This window comes from Pogonomyrmex barbatus, unplaced genomic scaffold (genome assembly GCF_055798465.1).
Source record: "Pogonomyrmex barbatus isolate J1 unplaced genomic scaffold, ASM5579846v1 scaffold7, whole genome shotgun sequence".
Taxonomy (NCBI): domain Eukaryota; kingdom Metazoa; phylum Arthropoda; class Insecta; order Hymenoptera; family Formicidae; genus Pogonomyrmex; species Pogonomyrmex barbatus.
In genome coordinates this window covers 519360-540201 of record NW_028297171.1, presented here as the reverse complement: position 1 = coordinate 540201, position 20842 = coordinate 519360, and the positions used below count along the sequence as shown (strand labels likewise).

General features: G+C 36.8%; 4 protein-coding genes and 2 pseudogenes across 12 annotated transcripts in view; 5 read left to right on the top strand and 1 right to left on the bottom strand.

Annotated features, from left to right (window-relative positions):
• LOC105432862 (uncharacterized) overlaps positions 1 to 20842 on the bottom strand; it is a 552262-nt gene that overhangs the window by 237687 nt on the left and 293733 nt on the right. For all 9 annotated transcript variants that reach the window (XM_089083349.1, XM_089083345.1, XM_089083344.1 and 6 more), the window contains one exon: positions 6614 to 6976. In XM_089083349.1, coding sequence (XP_088939475.1) covers positions 6614 to 6976 — 363 coding nt within the window. The remainder of the gene's footprint in view (positions 1 to 6613; positions 6977 to 20842) is intronic.
• On the top strand, positions 8565 to 10732 carry LOC148934818 (uncharacterized). Its single transcript, XM_089083120.1, has one exon. The coding sequence runs from the start codon at positions 9401 to 9403 to the stop codon at positions 10379 to 10381; it is 981 nt and encodes a 326-aa protein (XP_088939246.1). The 5' UTR covers positions 8565 to 9400; the 3' UTR covers positions 10382 to 10732.
• Positions 10790 to 13514, top strand: LOC148934817 (uncharacterized). The gene has a single exon (XM_089083119.1). The coding sequence runs from the start codon at positions 10801 to 10803 to the stop codon at positions 11986 to 11988; it is 1188 nt and encodes a 395-aa protein (XP_088939245.1). The 5' UTR covers positions 10790 to 10800; the 3' UTR covers positions 11989 to 13514.
• LOC148934816 (uncharacterized) lies at positions 15180 to 16208 on the top strand (annotated as a pseudogene).
• On the top strand, positions 16450 to 16974 carry LOC148934815 (uncharacterized; annotated as a pseudogene).
• Positions 17589 to 18422, top strand: LOC148934814 (uncharacterized). Its single transcript, XM_089083121.1, has 2 exons — positions 17589 to 17650; positions 17716 to 18422. Exons 1-2 carry the CDS (start codon positions 17589 to 17591, stop codon positions 18287 to 18289), a joined length of 636 nt encoding a protein of 211 aa, XP_088939247.1. The 3' UTR covers positions 18290 to 18422.

The window sequence follows — 20842 nt, the reverse complement described above, 5'->3', positions numbered from 1 at the left end:
GGAAAAATCATGTAAAGTGCGTTCTTTGTGAAAGAAACCATCCGACAAACTATAAATGATGCATAGTATATAAAGTGTTAGAGAAAACATATTTCCCAAAGTAACGAAAAAAAAACGATCACACAAGATAGTCGTTCAGAAATCTATAATAAAATCCTCAATCAACCATCTTCAATTCACTTCACAAACCCTAATATCACTTACGCCCAAACAGTAGTGGGAATTTAAACATCAAAACTATATCAAAGCTATACTGAAGATCTTCCGGACATCAACATACAAAAATCTAAAACAAATCAAAATAGCGACATCCATGATCTAAAAGTTGATGAAGGAACTCATGAATAAGATGAGTTCTATGTTAAACATACTAACAACATTCGTTACTAAATTAAAATAATGGTACTCACATATAAAGTTGCTATTTGGAATGTCAGTGGGCTGACACACCACATACAGGAGTTAAAAACCTTCTGTAAACAGTATAGGTATAATGACTATCTTAGAAACTCAGTTCACTCACAAAAGTTATTTTAACATTCCCAAGTACTCATTTTATCACACAATACAGCCGGATGGCTCTGCTCATGATGGATTGGCGATTATTATCAAAAATAATATTAGGCATCATGTTATCCAGGAATTTAGAGAAGACTATCTACAGGCCACAAACATTGTCATAGAGGACTTGATAGGGACGATTACGATCTTCGCCATATATAATCCACTAAAATATGCTATTCAAATGAAGCAACATACTTATTTCTTCAGCACTCTTGGAAGCAGATTTATTGCCGCTGGTGACTTTAATGCAAAACATCACTATTGGGGCTCGAGGACAATCCAAACAAAAAGTAGAGAACTATATAAAATTATTAATTCGTTGAATCTAAAGATAATAGCGATGGGGAACCCACTTATTGGCCGACACAAATAAAATCCGTGATCTACTAAACTTTTTTTATTTTCAAGGAAATATCTAAGTTTAATCTTAAAGCAACATCATCGATTAGATTCACATCAACGCTCTGGCGACGATCCTAATGAAAGAAACATCAACTTTCTATCGACTAAAAAGAAAAGTCCCGCAAGATCTTGTACAACCAATCACTATATTTAGGACGATAGTAATGGGTTCATCCTAAAACCTCACATTTATATATTCACTTCTCATTATTAAGACAAACTTTACCGAATGTCCCTATGGAACAAATTGTAAGGATTATCTTTAAAAAAAAAAAAGAACTAAAAACTTAACTCGAACTATTATTCAAAAATATATAAAAATTTGATTAATTAATTAGTATAAGTTATGCTTTAGTGAAATAAATCATGAAAAAGTATAAGAAAATGCCAATCAAAGCCAACAAAAGGTCTTTGTGTGTAAAAATAATGTATCACATAAAAGGTGAATTTACAAACGTTTCGATCCTTTGTTTTGGCTTATCCTTAATGTAAGTACAATATAAGAATCACGATAGGAAACGGGATTGCTGTTATATATGTCCATCCTGCATCGCTGCGACATTAAGAATTAAATGACTAAAACATTGACATTGCAAAGTAATCCAAAATAATAACCAAACAGTCAGATAAGAAAAATTTATCATAATATATAATACTGAAAATAATTCAAACATAGAGGATAACAATAAATAAATAAATATAAATAAATAACAGTATAAGATTAATAAGAGTGCTAGCTAATTAGAAAAATTGAAGTAAATCTATGTGGTGCAGAATGAACTGTGTAAGTCAATTAATAAAACTTTAACGTAAAATTATGACAAGGTGATATCTTATTTATAGACGCAATAGCACAAAAAAAGAGCATAGATAGTACGCAGTATAATGAACTTCTAATGATAAACAAATATGTAATAAAATTAGAGACAGAAACTTCAAGAATTCATAAATAATGATCTAGAGGAAGTCGAGAAGATCGATGTCCATTTGCAAATTCAAAGCCTGTTTTTGTTTGTGTATGAAAATAGTTTCAGATATCAATCTGTTTTGTAAATTATTTTCCGTGTCCAATATTTTTACACCATCCCAATCGGAATCATGAGACATGTTAATCCTATGGTCCGCAATAACCAAATGTGTGGTATTTCTATTAATATGGTTTTTATGTTCCAACATCTTGGTTTTTAGAAGTCTCTTCGTCTGTCCGACGTACGAGATCTCGCAATTTTTACAATTAATTTTGTAAACTATTATCAGAAACTTGTCTTTCTGAGCTTTGATAAATCTATTCAACTTGTTTAAGCCCTTGTATGCCATTCTGACTACTGATTATTTATAAAAAGTTTCTTAAACTTCTCAGAGACCTTTTTAACGAATGGAATGGTGAAAAATAAAGGTTTATCATTGTTCTGTTCATGAATGTCCGTTATTAGTGTTAAAAAAAAGTTGATATTGCGGAATTTATATTGCTTCAATCGTTGTTTTATATTATCAAAGATTAACTTCAAAGGATATCCATTAGCCAAGAGTATGTTAATAATTTTATTAACATTTTCTTGAAAAACAGGATGAGATAATAATAGAACAATCAGACCAATCATTGTGCCGATTTTTTGGCAATGGGGATGGCACGAATAATAATTCAAGTACCTTGCTGAAAAGATAGGTTTTTGGTACCAATTATAAATGAGAGAAAGTTCCATTTTTTAATCAAAGTGATATCTAGAAAATTTATCTTGTCTCCTCCCACCTCAACAGTAAATTTTAATATCGGATGATATGCATTAAAAGTATTTAATATCATATCAACTCTTGATTTTAAAGTGTCATCTACATGTCTATAATAGAAATTCAAAGAAAACGGTAGAACATCAAGTGAATATTCTAGATCTTGCAAGACTAAATTAGCTATGGGTGATAGAAGGGACCTTATTGGAATGCCAAACATTTGTTTATTATTAAGGTAATAAAGGTATATCAAGGTATATCAAGGTAAAAAAGGTAAAATTTAATATCAATTTAACTGCCTCTATGAATTCAGATTTTGGCAATGCAATTTTTGTTTCAATCATATTCCATCGACGTTCAATACGAGTTCTACCGGAAATTTATAAATAGTGATATTACATCCAGACAAAGATAGAATCATCCTGAATTCTTAACTTAAATATTCTTTACCTAGTGAAATCCATTTTTAACAGAACTGTTTAGTGGCAGAATGAATAATAAATAGAATGAATAGTAAGCTAGAATGAATAATTTTATGCAAAAATGCGGCTAACAAGGGGAGGGTGCGGACTTGGGATCACCGATTTTAAAAAGATTTATATATGTTAAAGTACACTACTAGAAGAATACTTGAGCAAAAGAATAGGTCGCCATGCTCAGCTGTTTTCGAGAAAAATCGGTTTAAAGTGTGTAACCTTTCGTATATACCGGTCACGTTAAGTCCATTGTCGCCAAGATCGCGTAACTCGGGCGCTCAGCTCTGTACTACCAATCTGTCGACTCGGATCCGATTCCTGCTTATTACACTTTTTTTATCTAAAAAATATTTATTTATTATATTATTATGTTAAATATGTGTTATATTATTATGTAAAATAAAATTAATTTAATTATCAATTGTTTTTATTTAAAATTTTCACTTTTAACTTCAATTAATTTACTGAATCTTTTTTTTTTAATTTTTATTCAATTAACAATCTTATTATTTTACATGTTCTATCCAATATAAAACTAATAAAATGCCACTTTTAACATAATTTAATATAATATATTTTAATTAAATTTTAAAATGCTTAATTTAATAAGAAATTTAAAAATAAATGTGAAAGATGTTGTGCCAAAACTTTTATTCATCTTCATCATCATCATTAATACTTGCGCTCACTGCATTTGTTCAAAAATAGGATTAGACAGGATTTCGAATTTTTTTGTATAGAGATATATGTTACAATAGAAAAATAGTCTAGAAAGAAGGCCAAAAACTGTTACCTGAGGACATTAGGTATACAAATATACAAATATTAGGGTCGGAGCAGTGAGTAACATTGAGTAAAAAATTACGAATCAAATAAAATTACAATGAATAAAATATTTCTTGTATTAAATAATAACTATAATAACTATTTTAAACTATTAATTTTAAACTATTGAAGTTAAAAATGAAAATTTCACGTTCCTAGCTTAACATCTACAGAATGTCGTTCTTACTCAATATTGAATATTATACGCTCAACAATCTCGCTTATCTCGGATGGCATTGCAAAATCATCCATTGCGGCATTGTGTAATCATTCCCTAATTAAATTTTGTAAGCATGCTAGCGTTATTAAACTGCAAAAAACCCCGATTTTATCTGAGACCCAGCATCCATAATTACAAAATTAGCAAGCATTTATCCATACGACTCTTTATCGTTAGATGTTATTACGAAAAAACTAATCCTTCTGTTAGCACTAGGCTCGGAGCAGCGCGCTCAAACCTTAGCAGTCATTAAGATCTCACATGTTCTGTTCTCAAAGGGTAAACTCGTTATTAGAGTTCCGGATCAAAAGGTCAGCTCCCGGTCGTGCACAACCATTACTTATCTTTCTTCAATTTAATAATCACCCGGAGCTTTGTATTATTTTTATTTTACAACTTTATTTAAATTACACCAGAGATTTACGTTTGGACTGCAATTCGTTATTTATTTCTTGTGTAAAGCCCCACACAGCAGCTCAAACGATAAGTTGGATTCGCTGAGGAGTGTGGTGAGCGAATTGTTTTCAGTCCACATTACCACCATGCTTCCACATTGCTTGCTGCTAATAATGGATTTATTACTGATATCATTAAACGAGAAGCGGGCTGATCCAGGAAACCTCAGGTTTTTGCAAAATTCTATAATCCAGACGATTTTAGCAGTTCGGTTCTCTTATCTTAAATTAAAGAATCGCATCATGGAGTATTAAAGCTTGTTTATTTTTATCTTTTCCTTTCCTTTTTTCATTTGTATTTAACTTATGTTCAATCAATGTATGCAATTGCTCCATAATCACCTACTTACAAAGTCTACATCATTTTCGTTCTGTTTTTCATGATTAAAAAAAAAGGAGAAAAAAGAAGAGGCTGTAAAATATTTCAGTTAATCCACTTTTTTCAATTGTATTTTCGTTTTGCGTGTAGATTTTTTATTCTGTAGGAGAAGGAAAATCTTTTGTTTTTTTGTGTTATAGAGGACTATTATAATTAATCTTTTTATTCCTTTGTTAACTCATAAAAGATATACAGTATTTATGAAAAAAGACGCATTTTAGAAAAATAAAAAATATATTCGGTATATTTGGCAAATTGCACTTTGAATAACTACATAGTTCATCCATCCCGGACGAGACTGGCATAATTTTAAGATTAAATAAATTTACCAAGTGAAGTTTGATTTTAATTATGCTTTTGGTCTCGGATGGACTTTCCGCAACCAAAGCTTAAGCCTCTTCTCTCCCATTAGTTATGTCTATGATAGACGATTTGTCTTAAGCTTTGAATAAAATGAAGCTGCAACCGTAGGAAGTGCTATGAGTTCTATGCGCCCCCTTTTTTACAATTTGAACTGTGAACTCTATTGGTAATACAGGCAGGAAGGCGTAACTACATAGCTTTATACATTCGAATGAGACCAAAGACATAATTAAGATTGAATTTCATTTAATAAGTTCGTTTAACATTAAAATTATTATTTTTGTACATCTGTTAATCTTTTGCAGCTAAACACTAAGTTATCTGTGATTCGGATTAGTGTGTCAGATAACTCGAAACTTATCATTTGAAGCGGCACTGAGCAAACCAGTAAAAATTAGGTATTTTATCGCATCATGCTTCAATAACTTCATCCGCTTGTCCTACGAGTTTATATTATATTATATTATATTATAATACTAAATTGGTATTGTCCATAAATACGTGAGGTATTCTCATTAAAGAAGTCTAACCTAATTTAAACTTATTTCTGATTTAAATCTAAAATTAGGATTTGGTTAGAATGGAGATGCAAGGAAAGGAGCAGAGGCTATGCGTTTCTTTCTTAATTTTATTTTTGTTATTGTTATTATTATTATTTTGGTTTTAATTTTAATATGTACATATATCAAAATCAAAAAGATTTAGATTTCTTTCAATACATCTATTCAGAATTTCTTCATCCAAGTAACAGAAAAAATCAATAATCTTGATCTTCTCGCATGAAAATAAACATAAAGGGAAGATGTTTAGGATTGACTGTGTAAAGATAAATATTTTTCTCTAAATATAAAATTTTAATGATAAATGATATGGTGTGTGTGTGTGTGTGTGTGTGTGTGTGTGTATGGTGTGTGTGTGTGTGTGTGTGTGTGTGTATGGTGTGTGTGTGTGTGTGTGTGTGTGTGTGTGTGTGTGTGTGTGTGTGTGTGTGTGTATGGTGTGTGTGTATGGTGTGTGTGTGTGTGTGTGTGTGTGTGTGTGTATGGTGTGTGTGTATGGTGTGTGTGTGTGTGTGTGTGTGTGTGTGTGTGTGTGTGTGTGTGTGTGTGTGTGTGTGTGTGTGTGTATGGTGTGTGTGTGTGTGCGCGCGCGCGCGCATGTACGTGCGCGCGTGTGTGATTAAAAATAAATTATCACTTACAATAAACTATCATTGATGCATTTGCTGTTCGTTCATCTGCGAAAGTAGATATAACACATGTATATTCGCCAGTAAGATCGATGCCTGGCTTATTCAATTTTATGGCTCGATATTCAGTGTATGGATCATCGCTGGCTTTGTAGGTTAGATCAATGTATTTTGCGGCAGGTTCGTCTGCCAAAGGATTTCTGCCATATATCCATTGATAAACTACTTGATTAGTGTTGAAAAACCATTTGACAACGAGACCCTTGCTCGATGTATTCTCAAGATCATAATCACAATCAAGGATAATGTAATCAGTGCCGTTAACTTTTACAGTAGCAGGTATGTTGATGCTTTTAATGATCAGTTGCCAAGATTCTGAAAAAATACAAAAACATATCCTTGTTATTAATAATAACAAGTTTTTATTATATTATATATTTCATCGCATTTCTCTATATCACTTTCTATTTATAAATATAGGAATACTTTATATATTAGATGTTATATGTTTATATTTATATTTATATCTGGATGTGTTAATTACACACTTTTGTAGATTAAAAAAATGAAAGATATTAAAATCACGTAATTGTAAGAAATTTCTTTTCCTAAAATAATAATATTTTACAAGAAAACATACAAAAAGATCTTAACTTTAATGAACCTTAACTTTAATGAACCTTTAATATGTATATCTCAGATTAAAAAAAAGGATATGTGTTTTCTTACACATGCCCATTAGCATTTTTAAGAATTGAAACACCTTTTTGAAAAACTCGTCTATTTTCTTTCAAAAAGGATGCCGCCGAAACTATAGAAAATAGGAAATTTAATAGCAATACTAGGCCGGTTCTAACCCAGGAGCTCCGAACGGGGTGCGGATGTGCGGGGTAATTCGGGGACGCGGGGGTAAAGGAGAGGAGGTAACTGGTAGGCACGGGGAAGGAGGAATGCTTTGTCGATGATCCTTTGGAATGTACTTTTGAGGGAGAAGGGGGGGGTCTTTTTTTTGTCTAGGAAGAGCTGCTAGAAAAGATATTTTTTTGTAGAAATTGACATAGGAAAAAAAAGTGCCGATATTCCGGCTGCTATGTATTTAAACAAATTGCTATTTGGGAGATTTATAATGATGTCCCAAATTAGAAAAAATATTGACGACTGTACGTGTCACAGCATGTTAAGAGAAGCGCTAATAATCCGGTTGCTATAAATAAATAAATGTACATGTTGCAACGAATTAATTTCGAACAAATCGAAAAATCCGTTATTTAATGAAAATAATGTATCTAAACAAATTGCGATTCGGAAGATTTATAATGATGTCCCGACTTAGAAAAAATAGCATTGACGACTGTATGTAGCATGATAAGAAAAGTGCCGATACTCCGGCTGCAATAAACAAATGTACGTGTCGCAACGTGTTAGTTTCGAACAATCTCAAAAATCCGTTATTTAATGAAAATAATGTACCTAAACAAATTCGAAAGATTTATAATGATGTCCCGATTTAAAAAAAATAGCATTGACAATTGTACGTGTTACAGCATGGTAAGAGAAGCGCCAATAATTCGGCTGCTAAACAAATGTATATGTTATAACGAGTTAATTTCGAACAATCTCGAAAAATTCATTATTCAATAAAAATAAGTCGGTAAATGGACACTTCTTCTTTTTTAATTTTTTCCTAATAATAAATATTGAAACATGTTCGTTCCTGTTTGGTCAAGTCCAAGTTTTCACGTAAGAGACACGAGTCCTCGACTCACCGTTGCAAATAGACAATCTGTGGTGGCGAGGATCGCACGACTCGCGGGTGCAAAGGTACAATTAGAAAGACGTTTCGTGCACGTTGGTGGCGAGTACGCGAGCACCAGTAGAGATAATGGATCTCTCGTTTGGCGCGAGATTGATACGGCGTTTGAAAGCCGTATATTGACTAGTGCGGTGATCAACGTGAACTATATCGAGCCGCGACGATTTTTGGAAGATGCCGGTGGTGTAGTGCTCGAACGAGTGTGAGACATTATAGAAAGACACGATAATGTAAAAGTGAACACCGCGTTCAACGGCGAGTTTGTGACGGGCGATAAACGCGCCAATAAAAGTATAAACACTAAAAATAGTGAACTCTTTCGAGTGTCAAATGTGGATGAGTGGTACGAGCAGCACGTCATTGAACCTACGTTGGCATCGCTCGAAGAATTTCAAGAACGCGACAGTGGATGGGCGCTATCACGTATATTAAATTTAACAATTAATGTTAATAAATATAATCCCATGCACGCGGGGTTACATCGAGTTACCGCGGGAAATTATGTTAAAGAGAGCGGTAATTAACGTGCAGTCAACGGATAATGCGTGTTTCGCATGGTCGCGGCCTTGCATCCGGTCGAAAGGCATACAAATCGGGAATCATCGTATCCACATTATACGACGGTGTTAAATCTCCAAGACATTACGTTTCCGATGACGTTGAATCAAATTAAAAAGTTCGAACATCTCAACGAAATCTCTATCAACGTCTATGGTATCAAGGAAAAGGAGATTCTCCCAATACATCTGACAACAAAGAAAATGGAGAAACATGCAAATTTGTTGTACATGCAGGATCCGCGCGACGATAATGGACACTTCGCGTACATCAAAAACTTATCCCGTCTTGTGAGCTCGCAACTAAGTAAAAAAGAACACAAGAAATACTTTTGTGATCGGTACGTATGCACATTTTTTAACAAAATATGTAAAATATGTAAAATATTTTATAATTGTTAATTTAAATGCTAAAAATACTAAAAAATTATGTTTTCCGTTTGCAGATGTTTACATTATTTTAAGTCATCCGAGAAATTGGAATCGCATACGGTGGATTGCGAACGGATGAACGATTGCGCCATCCGACTGCCGAATGAGGACGACAAGTGGCTCGACTTCAAGAACTACTGCAACAAAGAACGACTTCCATTCATCGTCTACGCAGATCTTGAGTGCATACTGCGAAGGATGGAGCCGCAAAGAGAAAACACGTCGTACACATATCAACAGCAACACAAGGTATTTAGCGTAGGATATTATGTGCGATGCTCGTACGACAATGCGTTATCGGCGTATCAATTTCGTCGCGGCGAAGACTGCGTTGCATGGTTCGTTCAACAACTCGAAAATTTGGCGCATCAAATAAAAATTTTGTTATCCGCGAATGTCCCTATGGAAACATTATCGAGAGATCAGTGGGAGACATACCGTAGCGCAACGCGTTGTCACATTTGTGAGAAATCATTTGCGTCGGACGACATGCGGGTACGTGATCATTGCCACCTTACCGGTCGTTACCGCGGACCCGCACATTCGAATTGCAATCTAAACTATAAAAAATCATATTGCATTCCTGTAGTCTTTCACAATTTATCCGGTTATGACGCGCACTTTGTTATCACAGAAATAGCTACGGCGTACGAAGGCAAAATTGACGTGCTGCCGATAACAAAGGAAAAATACATTTCATTCACTAAACATGTCAAAGATAGATCAGATTCGCAAAATTGTGTACAATTACGATTCATCGATTCGTACAAATTTTTGAGTACCAGTCTCGATAAATTGACATCTTTTTTAAGTAGAGAGAAATTGAAAATTTTACATTCCGAATTTTCCACGTTATCGAACGAGGATTTTGATTTGTTGACGCGTAAAGGTGTCTTTCCTTATGAATATGTGGATCGCGCGGACAAGCTGCAGGACACGCGCCTACCATCGCGCGAATCATTTTATATAGTTCGTTGACCGGTAACACAGTGTCGGAGAATGATTATGCGCACGCCGTGAACATCTGGCAGCGGTTCTCTATTGAAACCTTAGGCGAATATAGCGATCTATATTTGAAGACTGATGTCTTGTTATTGGCCGACGTTTTTGAAAATTTCCGTGAAAATTGTATCAAAAGTTACAGTCTCGATCCCGCTCATTACTACACATTGCCAGGTTTCACGTGGGACGCCATGCTGAAACATACGCGTGTAAAATTTGAGTTGCTCACCGACATCGATATGGTTATGTTTATCGAGCGCGGTATACGCGGCGGCCTCAGTCAATGTTCCAACAGATACACGCAGGCCAATAACAAGTACATGCGTTCGTACGACCCGTCGAAATCGTCGTCGTATTTGATGTACTACGACGTGAACAATTTATACGGATGGGCGATGTGTCAACCGCTGCCCTATGCCAAATTTCGATGGGTTGAAGACATCGCGAACTTTGATGCGAGCGCGATCGCTCCGGATTCGCCTACGGGTTATATTCTCGAGGTCGATCTCGAGTATCCGCATCATCTGCACGATCGACACACCGACTTACCTTTCTGTCCGACGCGCGATAAACCACCCGGCACGCGGCAGAATAAACTTCTCGCGACGCTATATGACAAAAAGCGATATGTCATCCACTATCGTAACCTGCAGCAATGTACGCGCCACGGTCTTCGTATCGCAAAGATACACCGCGTACTACAATTCGCTCAATCCACCTGGCTCCGCGATTACATCGAACTTAATACACAGCTTAGAATGTGCGCGAAAAACGATTTCGAAAAAAATTTATACAAATTAATGAACAACGCGGTATTCGGTAAAACGATGGAAAATGTCCGGAATCACGTGGATGTAAAATTGATAACGAAATGGGACGGACGATACGGTGCGGAGGCAATGATCGCGAAACCAAATTTCCACAGCCGCAGCGTCTTTGCGGAAAATTTAATCGCCGTCGAACTGCGTAAACTCGAGATAAAATTCAACAAGCCGATTTATGTGGGTATGTGTATACTCGATATATCAAAAATCTGCTTGTATGAATTTCATCACGAATATATGTTACCGCTGTATCGCGACAAATGTAAAATCATGTACACCGACACAGACAGTCTTGTATATCACATTGAATGTGATGATGTGTACGAGACGATGAAACGCGATATCGCTAGATTCGATACGAGCGATTATCCGGCGGACAACGCATATGGTATGTCTCTCGTGAATAAAAAAGTACCCGGCCTAATGAAGGACGAAAATAACGGTGCGATTATGACGGAATTTGTTGGACTCAGAGCGAAAATGTATGCGATGAGAGTGGATGGTAAAAAGGACACCAAAAAGGTGAAAGGTGTAAAAAATAACGTCGTAGCGCGAACAATAACGTTCGATGATTATATACGGTGTTTGAATGAAGAGATCGAAATGACTCGTCGCCAGTCATGTATAAAATCCAAGTTACACCAAGTATATACGATATCCGAATCAAAAATTGCTCTGAGTCCATACGATGACAAACGATACATCATACCGGATTCGACGAAAACGTTACCATGGGGACATTGGCGAATACCTTTGTAATATACATGTATTTTTTATATATAGTTTTATACATATATATGTACATATGTACGTATTTCTTATAGTTTATATATACATATGTACATATATTAGTCGATTAACCACATTATGGTACCGCGAACATGTTAAATTCTTTTCTGTACCGCCCGTTGACAAGGGGACTGTCTTTGTCTATCATTAGGAATCCGTACTCGCGCCGCCAACAATCGCGACATAACGCACAGAATTCATCATACGACATGTCAGTATTCACATGATCGTTGTAAACATGTTTCAAGTTGGTACCATCCTGTTTAAATAAAATCAGCAAGTTCGCATTGTCGCGTATCAGATATTTAGGTATCTTCGCATACGTCTGACAGAGATAGAAGCAGTCGACGTTCGAGTGGCGACCCATCGAGAAATACTCTTTCATCACATCTTGCTTATCACATGCAATGTCGTCGAAGACGAAGATCGAATTGGGACGTGCCTCGCTCGGTGGGATGACGTCACTGTTGTTGGAAAACGTAAAATAGCCGATTTCGTCGATCGATGCCAACAAAGTTTCGAGATATCGATATTTTGGTTGTTGCAATGACTTCGAATACACGTACACGTTCTCGAAACGTACACCGTGCGGACTCTCGAGCAAACTTATGAGAACGTTGGTTTTACCGCAATTCGATGGACCGCAAATAATGGCGCGTATAGTACTCGGTAGTATTTCACCATGCTTGCGCTTTGTCGCGATGTCTCCCATCATTTGCGCTTTCTCGTCGTAGTTCACGACGTGTATCGTCTGCGGGTACCGCACGAATTTCATGTTCATACTGCGTTATCTAGGCTTTGATTGAACGCCTATTTATAGGCGCGCGAAACCGCGATTCGCTTAGTAGCAAAAATGTATCTCGCGCTATCGTATCTATTTGATATTTGGAATTTGCGCGCTGAACAGTTGCAATATATACCGAAGATATTGTTACGCATATGTGGTGACTATATCGACCACGTGTGGGACAAACTTCCGGAGCATATAAAGGTGGATTTGGAGGTTCAAATCTATCGTCGCTGCGTCGAGCATTATAATCAATCGTGGCAACGCACGCATATAAACGGCCCCGCACCGAAGATAAAGGATTGTAACATATGTCAGCAGCAACGAACAAAGGCTGCGTTGGAGGACTGCTCAATCGAGCGATAAATGCGCTTCCTTTCGAGTTACATATTCCCGGCTATCAGTTTTGCGGTCCGGGTACTCGGCTGAAAAAGCGATTAGCCAGAGGTGAAACGGGCATAAATCCACTAGACGCAGCGTGCCGTGAACACGACATTGCGTATTCTCGGAGCAACGATCTCACCGATAGACACGCGGCGGATAAGATACTCGCCGATAAAGCCCTAGGACGCGTCATTGCGAGAGATTCGAATTTGGGCGAAAAAGCTGCCGCTACAGCTGTTTGGGCAGTGATGAAAGCCAAGACCAAGATCGGCATGGGTATGAAAGCGAAAACAAGGAAAAAGCCAACAAAAAAAAAAAAACGAAACTTCCAATGGCGAAACGAGGCGGCATATTACCGATTCTGCCAATGTTGGGCGCGCTCGGTTCCATGATTGGCGGAGCGGCCAGCGTGGCGAAAGCGGTAAACGACAAGAAAGCCATACAACGTCAGCTCGAGGAACTACAACGTCACAATCGCGCAATGGAAACGCGCGGACAGGGATTGTATCTCGCTCCGTACAAATACGGACGGGGACTATATCTCGCTCCGTACAAAGGCGGACGAGGTGTAACAGCGAAAAAAGAAAATAAGAAAAAAAAACGTCAAAGAGACAATAAAAATACCTACGGGTGTAACTACCAACGTACAATTGGACCAGCTGGCGAAGCGTATGCGCGTACCATACTTCAGAGGCGTTTTCATGCGTGACGCATTACCGATTAGCGGCGCGCGTCGAAAAGAGAGCGGTATCGTAAATCTGGATGACACGATGGGTCCCGGCACTCATTGGGTAGCATACGCAAAGAGAAACGATCGTGTTATATATTTCGACAGTTTCGGTAATCTTCGACCGCCGAAGGAACTGGTACGATATTTCGGAGACAATGTTATGATAGAGTACAATCGAACGTCCTATCAGACGTACGATCAGAGCGTCTGCGGACAGCTGTGTTTGTGGTTTCTCCAAACGGTCGACGCGCATGAATTTATAAAGTCTAACAAAATGCCGCGACGTTTCAGTATTCGTTGAACGCTTTTCCATCATGTCGCTGACGCTTACGTTAAGCGGGAAGAGCAGCGTTCTCGCGGCAAACTACTTTCCAGCCATAGATTTGAACGACGATGACTACGAGCTTGGTCTAACAATTTTGGAGACTTATCACACAATACCGAATGTAAATGTTTCGAACAACAAATTTTATTTTGACAAAGACGACGCAGAAATTACGATTCCCGAGGGGTCGTACGAACTGCAAGCCATAAATGAATTTTTGAAACGTGAGATTTTACGAAAACATCCGCGACGCGACACATCCGATGGTAACGCCGGTGACACCGCGCGCGGCGATGATGACATTGGTGAATACCCGATAGTGCTCCGCGCAAATTACAACACGATGAGGTGTGAGATTAAATGTGATTACAGAATAAACTTTAACAAGCCCAATAACATTGGATCGCTGCTTGGTTTTTCGTCAAAGCGTATATTACAACCGCGAAAGTGGTATAAATCGGACATGTCAATCAACATAATGAATATAAACATTATCCGTGTAGAGTGCAACGTGACCGCGGGCGCATATAGCAACGATAAAAGTGTGCACACGATACATGAATTTTCGCCGAGCGTGCCACCAGGATATAAGATATCGGAAAGGCCGATGCAAATCATTTACTTGCCAGTCATCGTATGGAGCATTACGGAGCTAACGATACGCATTGTTGACCAGAACGGACGATTGCTCGATTTCAGAGGAGAAGAGATCACTATCAGATTGCACGTACGACGGCGACGGCGATAACGCGAGCGCGACATTTGGGATGCTCGTGTTGAACGAAGCGAAGCACGCTCAGAGAGATAATGCATCTTTTATAAAGAAAACACCAATCGACAATACTCGCTCATCCGGTTGCATCAAAAAGAGAAAGAAACTCAACGGATCGAACGTTAAATTTTTACAAGCTTTAGGATTCGCGGTGCGCAACTTGTGAGATGACTGACATCCTAAACATCGAAGATGAGCCAATCTTCGACGATCGCATCTTCAAGATTGAAACTCATACGTATAACCCGTTCGCCAATACAACGTTTGGGTACAGTGATGAGATAAGAATACCCATACAGCAACAGGATCTGTACACATTGCCGTACGAAAGCTTTCTATATATTGAGGGAAAATTAACGAAGAAAAATGTTGTCGACGGATCTGATGTGATGTTGGGAAATAATTTTGTGGCGTTCATGTTCGATGAGATTCGATACGAGCTCGATGGCGTGGAGATTGATCGTAATAGAAACGTGGGCATAATTAGCGCGCTCAAATACTACGTAACGACCTCATCCGAGAGAAGCGTGATTCTGAGAAATGCTGGCTGGGATGCGCGTACCAACGCGGATGGATATTTTAACTTTTGCGTACCTCTCTACGTACTGTTGGGATTCTGCGAGGATTACAGACGCGTGGTAATCAACGCTCGTCACGAGTTGATCTTAATACGATCGTGCAACGACAACAATTGCCTGATGGGAAATTCGGCATTGGATCCCGTGATCGACTTATTCAAGATACAATGGCGAATGCCGCACGTGTTATTGAACGAGATAACAAAACTATCGATGCTGCGCACTTTGGAGAGCGGACGATACTTGAGCATGGCTTTTCGCTCGTGGGATCTGTATGAATTTCCGCTGTTACAGCGTACAACCAAGCATTCGTGGGCCATCAAGACCGCTACTCAGCTGGAGAAGCCGCGATGTCATCTTCGCTTTGCAAACAGGCCGAAAGAACATCATGGCCGAGGACACGAGCCGATTCGACGACTGCAACTTGACCAATGTGAAACTCTATCTGAACTCAGAATGTTATCCGTACGATGATATGAATCTGGATTTCGAAAAAAACAGATGGTCTGTGTTGTACGAAACGTACGCGCGTTTCTGCAAAAATTACTACGGATACGAGGATCTCGAGCCAAGTCTTACCCTCACGTCTTTTCTACGTTACGGTCCATTCGTAATCATCGATTGTTCTCGACAAAACGAATCAGTCAAGAGCGCAACCGTGGATGTGAGATTGGAATTTGAGACTAAAGAGAACGTACCGATGAATACCATCGCGTACTGTCTCATTATACACGATCGCGTGGTTCAGTACAACCCATTGACCAATGTTGTACGCAAGATCACCTAAGAGCATCGCTGGTATATGAGAGACAATAAAATCTATACATCGAAATCGATCGCAGTCTTCTTCTCGACATGTCTGTGCCAACGTTCGTAGACCTGCAAGGTTTCCTCGTTGAAGGACAGTTTGTCGTAAAAGAGTTTGCTGCTCTCAAAGAACGGACCGTTCTCTCTCATTACATTTTCGCAAGCCCTATACCGTGGCATTTCCTGGCAAGTGCCGACAAATCTCGCGCACGCTGGGTGATACGTCATCATCATAGACTGTAATGGAACGACGGAACGATTCCGTACAGCGAAGCTAAAAGTTTGATTACGAAAGCTGTGCATGGTACGAAAGAAGATAACGACGACGATGACGGCGATGATGCTGTCATATATGTCAAGGGACACGAAAAACGAAAATGGTTGCGGAATTTGCTTTTAGACGATGAGCGAGAGCGCGTGTACATCGAGACCCTGGATGCGGATTACGAAGACATAGATTCTTTAAATAATCTAAATGCTGATAATTCTATACGATGTGGATATCATTATACCAATTGCGCGTTACAAAATGTATTTAAATTGTTTAATTGGTGGGCAGATAATCTTAAATAAACATATATAACATATAATATATTTTCTTTTATTCCTTTTCCCCTATTACATCGATGATTACTTAATATTCCAACGATCCTATACATTTTTTTTCAATGTAACGTTCGATCGACTCATCGATGACAAAGAAATTGCGTTATGATTGAAGCGTGAAACTTTTTATTCACATTTTTCTTTTTTTCTCTTTACATATTTTTTATTAGCTGATTAGGTTTTTTCTTGAAATAAAAATTTTATAATTAATTGATAATGACGCAATCTTTTTTTCTTTTAATTTATAATAGTTTATAATAAAACAGTTTATAACAGTTTATAATAAAACACTATAACAGTAAACTCGTTCTCGATTTGCAATTGTACGATTCTTTGTCTTTTTCTTGGCCACTAACATGCCTATTCACGAAATACTATCATAATAGAGTATTGTCGTTCAGCGAGGTCATTGGATTTTTTGTCCACTCCATCTTTCAAATGAGAGGAAGGGGGGATTAACGCTCTGCCGTGTCAAAATTTACGCGAGTGCGATCAGTCCTCCGTCATTCGTTTGTACAAACGAACCATACGCAACGTACTCCGCTTCTTCATCATTCGTTTGTACGAACGATCCACACGCAATGTACTCCGCCAAAGGAAGCAGTGCACTGTACGATGGTGAAACGAAGAAGGAACGTAACGCGTAAGTTCGACATTTTCTTTTTTTCTTTTTGCAACATTACGCAATATTATGTACTTGTTACACAGCATTTCGATGGAGCCTCGCGCGATGCGCTTGATGAGCAGACGTTACAACCTGACGGCTACGGGCTTCAAGTTTCTGGAAATTGAAATCAATGTTGGTCCACCGAGCTACGTAGAGATCGCCCTAGGAGATCATCGAGGACAAGAGCTGATATTGTCTCTCGAAACATGGAAAGGACTCCATGAGCAGCAATGGAATATCTACAAATTGCTACGAAACAATTACAAAGACAATTTTATAAGCGTCGGACCGTTAACAGTCCGAGTTTGTATGATGAACAACGTTACACTCGTACGTCTTGAATCTTCAAACGTACGCATTATGATGATCGAATCGACGCTACGCCGTATGTTTAATCTCGCCGAATGTATTGATATAACGTTCACTCAATTAGACAGACTCGTTGAAACGATCGATGAAAAGTATACGCGATTCTCCAACATTGCGTCTATTATAACAAATCCCGAGGAGGTACCATACGTGATACGCGATAGCGATATCTTCGATAGGCATCAACTCGTCGATTGCGAATTGTTAGCTTTAGTTTTTAGTATGTATGAAAAAAAGACGATGTAACAAAAATGTGAATAAAAATTTTCACGTTTAAAAATATGATTTCAATCAAAACAAATTTCCCTATTTCCCATCTTAAAATAAAATAATATTTCAGTTATAATAAGATATTATTTATTGGTATAATCAATAAAAAACATCAATAAAAAAAGGGTAATATCTTTTTTTCTTATTGAATTCATTTCATTTTTCTATAGTTCACTTTTTTTTGTAGTTTCCCATTTTCCGTCGCCATCAAAATTTATTGTTTCCTACGTGAGAACTTGATCAAATAGAAATGAGCACATTCAGTATTTATTACTAAAAAAAAAACAAGAAAAAAATTAAGGAAAAGTGTCCATTTACCGACTAATACATTATTTTCATTGAATAACGGATTTTTCGAGATTGTTCGAAATGAACATGTTGCGACACGTACATTTATTGCAGCCGGAATAACGGCGCTTTTTTTTCCTATGTCAATTTCTACAAAAAAATATCTTTTCTAGCAGCTCTTCCTAGACAAAAAAAGACCCCCTCCCCCCTTCCCCCTCAAAAGTACATTCCAAAGGATCATCGACAAAGCATTCCCCCTTCCTCATGCCTACCAGTTACCTCCTCTCCTTTACCCCCGCGTCCCGAGTTACCCCGCACACCCGCACCCCGCTCGGAGCTCCTGGGTTAGAACCGGCCTAGTATTACTACTTTAGTTAATTTACTTTTTGTTATAATGAGATTAATTAATTATTTAGTTTTAAGAAATTTAAAAGTATTTCCCAAATCTATGTCTAATTAACAATTTAATATAATAGTCGATGTCCTTCTGTCAATATATTTCACGCGCTAGAGACTCTAGAGTAAAAATCTGGCCATCATATATTTTATCAGTATTTCGAATTTGGAGCAGAATAGTCCGCCATTTTTTCTCTAATGACATATTAATGATTCGTGACATCGATTATAGCGTTTAGCGATCATTGCATCAAGTTTGTGTTTTCGGCGTCTTTTTCTATTAGTCCTATTATAAAAAAAAAGAGATAAGGAGAAATTATATATTCTACAAGAAGTAGATTTTCACATTAACAATATTAGGTAAGTATTTTTATTGTACTGACATTATCATAAAATATCTTAAATCTTATGAGATAATACAACTTTACTCTTTTAAGATACTTGTAACTAAAACTTAATATATAATTAATTGTAAATTCTTAGTATGCATTATATCTAATATAGTTTATTTAATTAAGTATTATTTATACAAATTTATCGTTATCTATATCATTGATATAATTATTACACATTTTGGAAACATAATTGGTTGTACAATTCCAGACTACGAATTCCGACCAGAAAAGGTTCATAATAAAAATTTTTCTTCGAAATCTAGTTCGGCGTGCAATGGATAGCAAATGTTGGCAGAAAAGAATAGACACCTACTGAAAGATCATTTCTTCGTGAAGTATATTTAAGATTATATTTTATATAATTATATACAAGAATCTTTTTTCGCAGATTGACATATAAGATACATGCCTAGTAGACATTAAAAAATTATAGCAGGTCTATTAATTATTTATACCTTATAATTTTTATATCTTAATTTTACCATTTTCCAATTCCATTTCCATTTACTTGCACATTTATTGCAAGTATATTTTTCACACAATATATGGGAAAATAATCGAGCTGATGGAAAAAGAAAGCTCAAACAATATTCGTGTTATGCCAACAATATTCTGAAGTGAGGCGAAGAGGATAGTAAGTTTTAAAAATCAAATTATAAGGAAAACAATTACAAATTTATAGAAAAACATCATAAGTTTATTTAAAAATTATAAATTAAAAATGGTAAATTTTAAATATTTTAATAGAGTCATCACGAGAATATCAGACATGCATTATTAAATAATAAAGTGGGTTTTGTATATAAAGATAATTTAGTGTAAAATATCCAAAATGAAAAGGATTGTGAAAATGAGCTGCAATTGGAAAGTGCTGGGAATAACAATAACAGTAATAAACTTAAAGACATGTCACGTAATAAACAAAAACAAATTATACGTGAAGAATTTCGCAAGATTAAAAGTCAATCTGATCAATTAAGAAAATACAAATTCATGCTTACTGCACAATGTAATTTAAAATTGAAAAGGAAAGATAAGAATCGATCTAATTATTCTCTGTTAAGCAAGATATAAAAATGTTCGATAATGATCAAATTGCAGTTGTTGTAGTCCGGATGGATTACAAGATTCAATTTAGAAAAAGTCGGGTTCGTCGAGCCTAAGGAGTTAGAATTCCGAGCAGAATCGGTGGTGGAAGGTTCTTCTAATCAAATACTCATTTTTAATACTTAACTGGTTTATTAGTACGACAATGTTTTGTGTGAAACTCGCTATTACTGATAACGACTGTCCGTTACACTCTGTTACTTACTGTGATTGCCCGCTCTCAGCGATTTAGCAATCACTTTTATAATATTTAGGAGTATCGCGTTTCATCATGTTATAACTCTAAATCGAACCATATATGGTAAAGCAGCGCGCTTTCTTCGTTTACGCTTTGCTTAGGAAT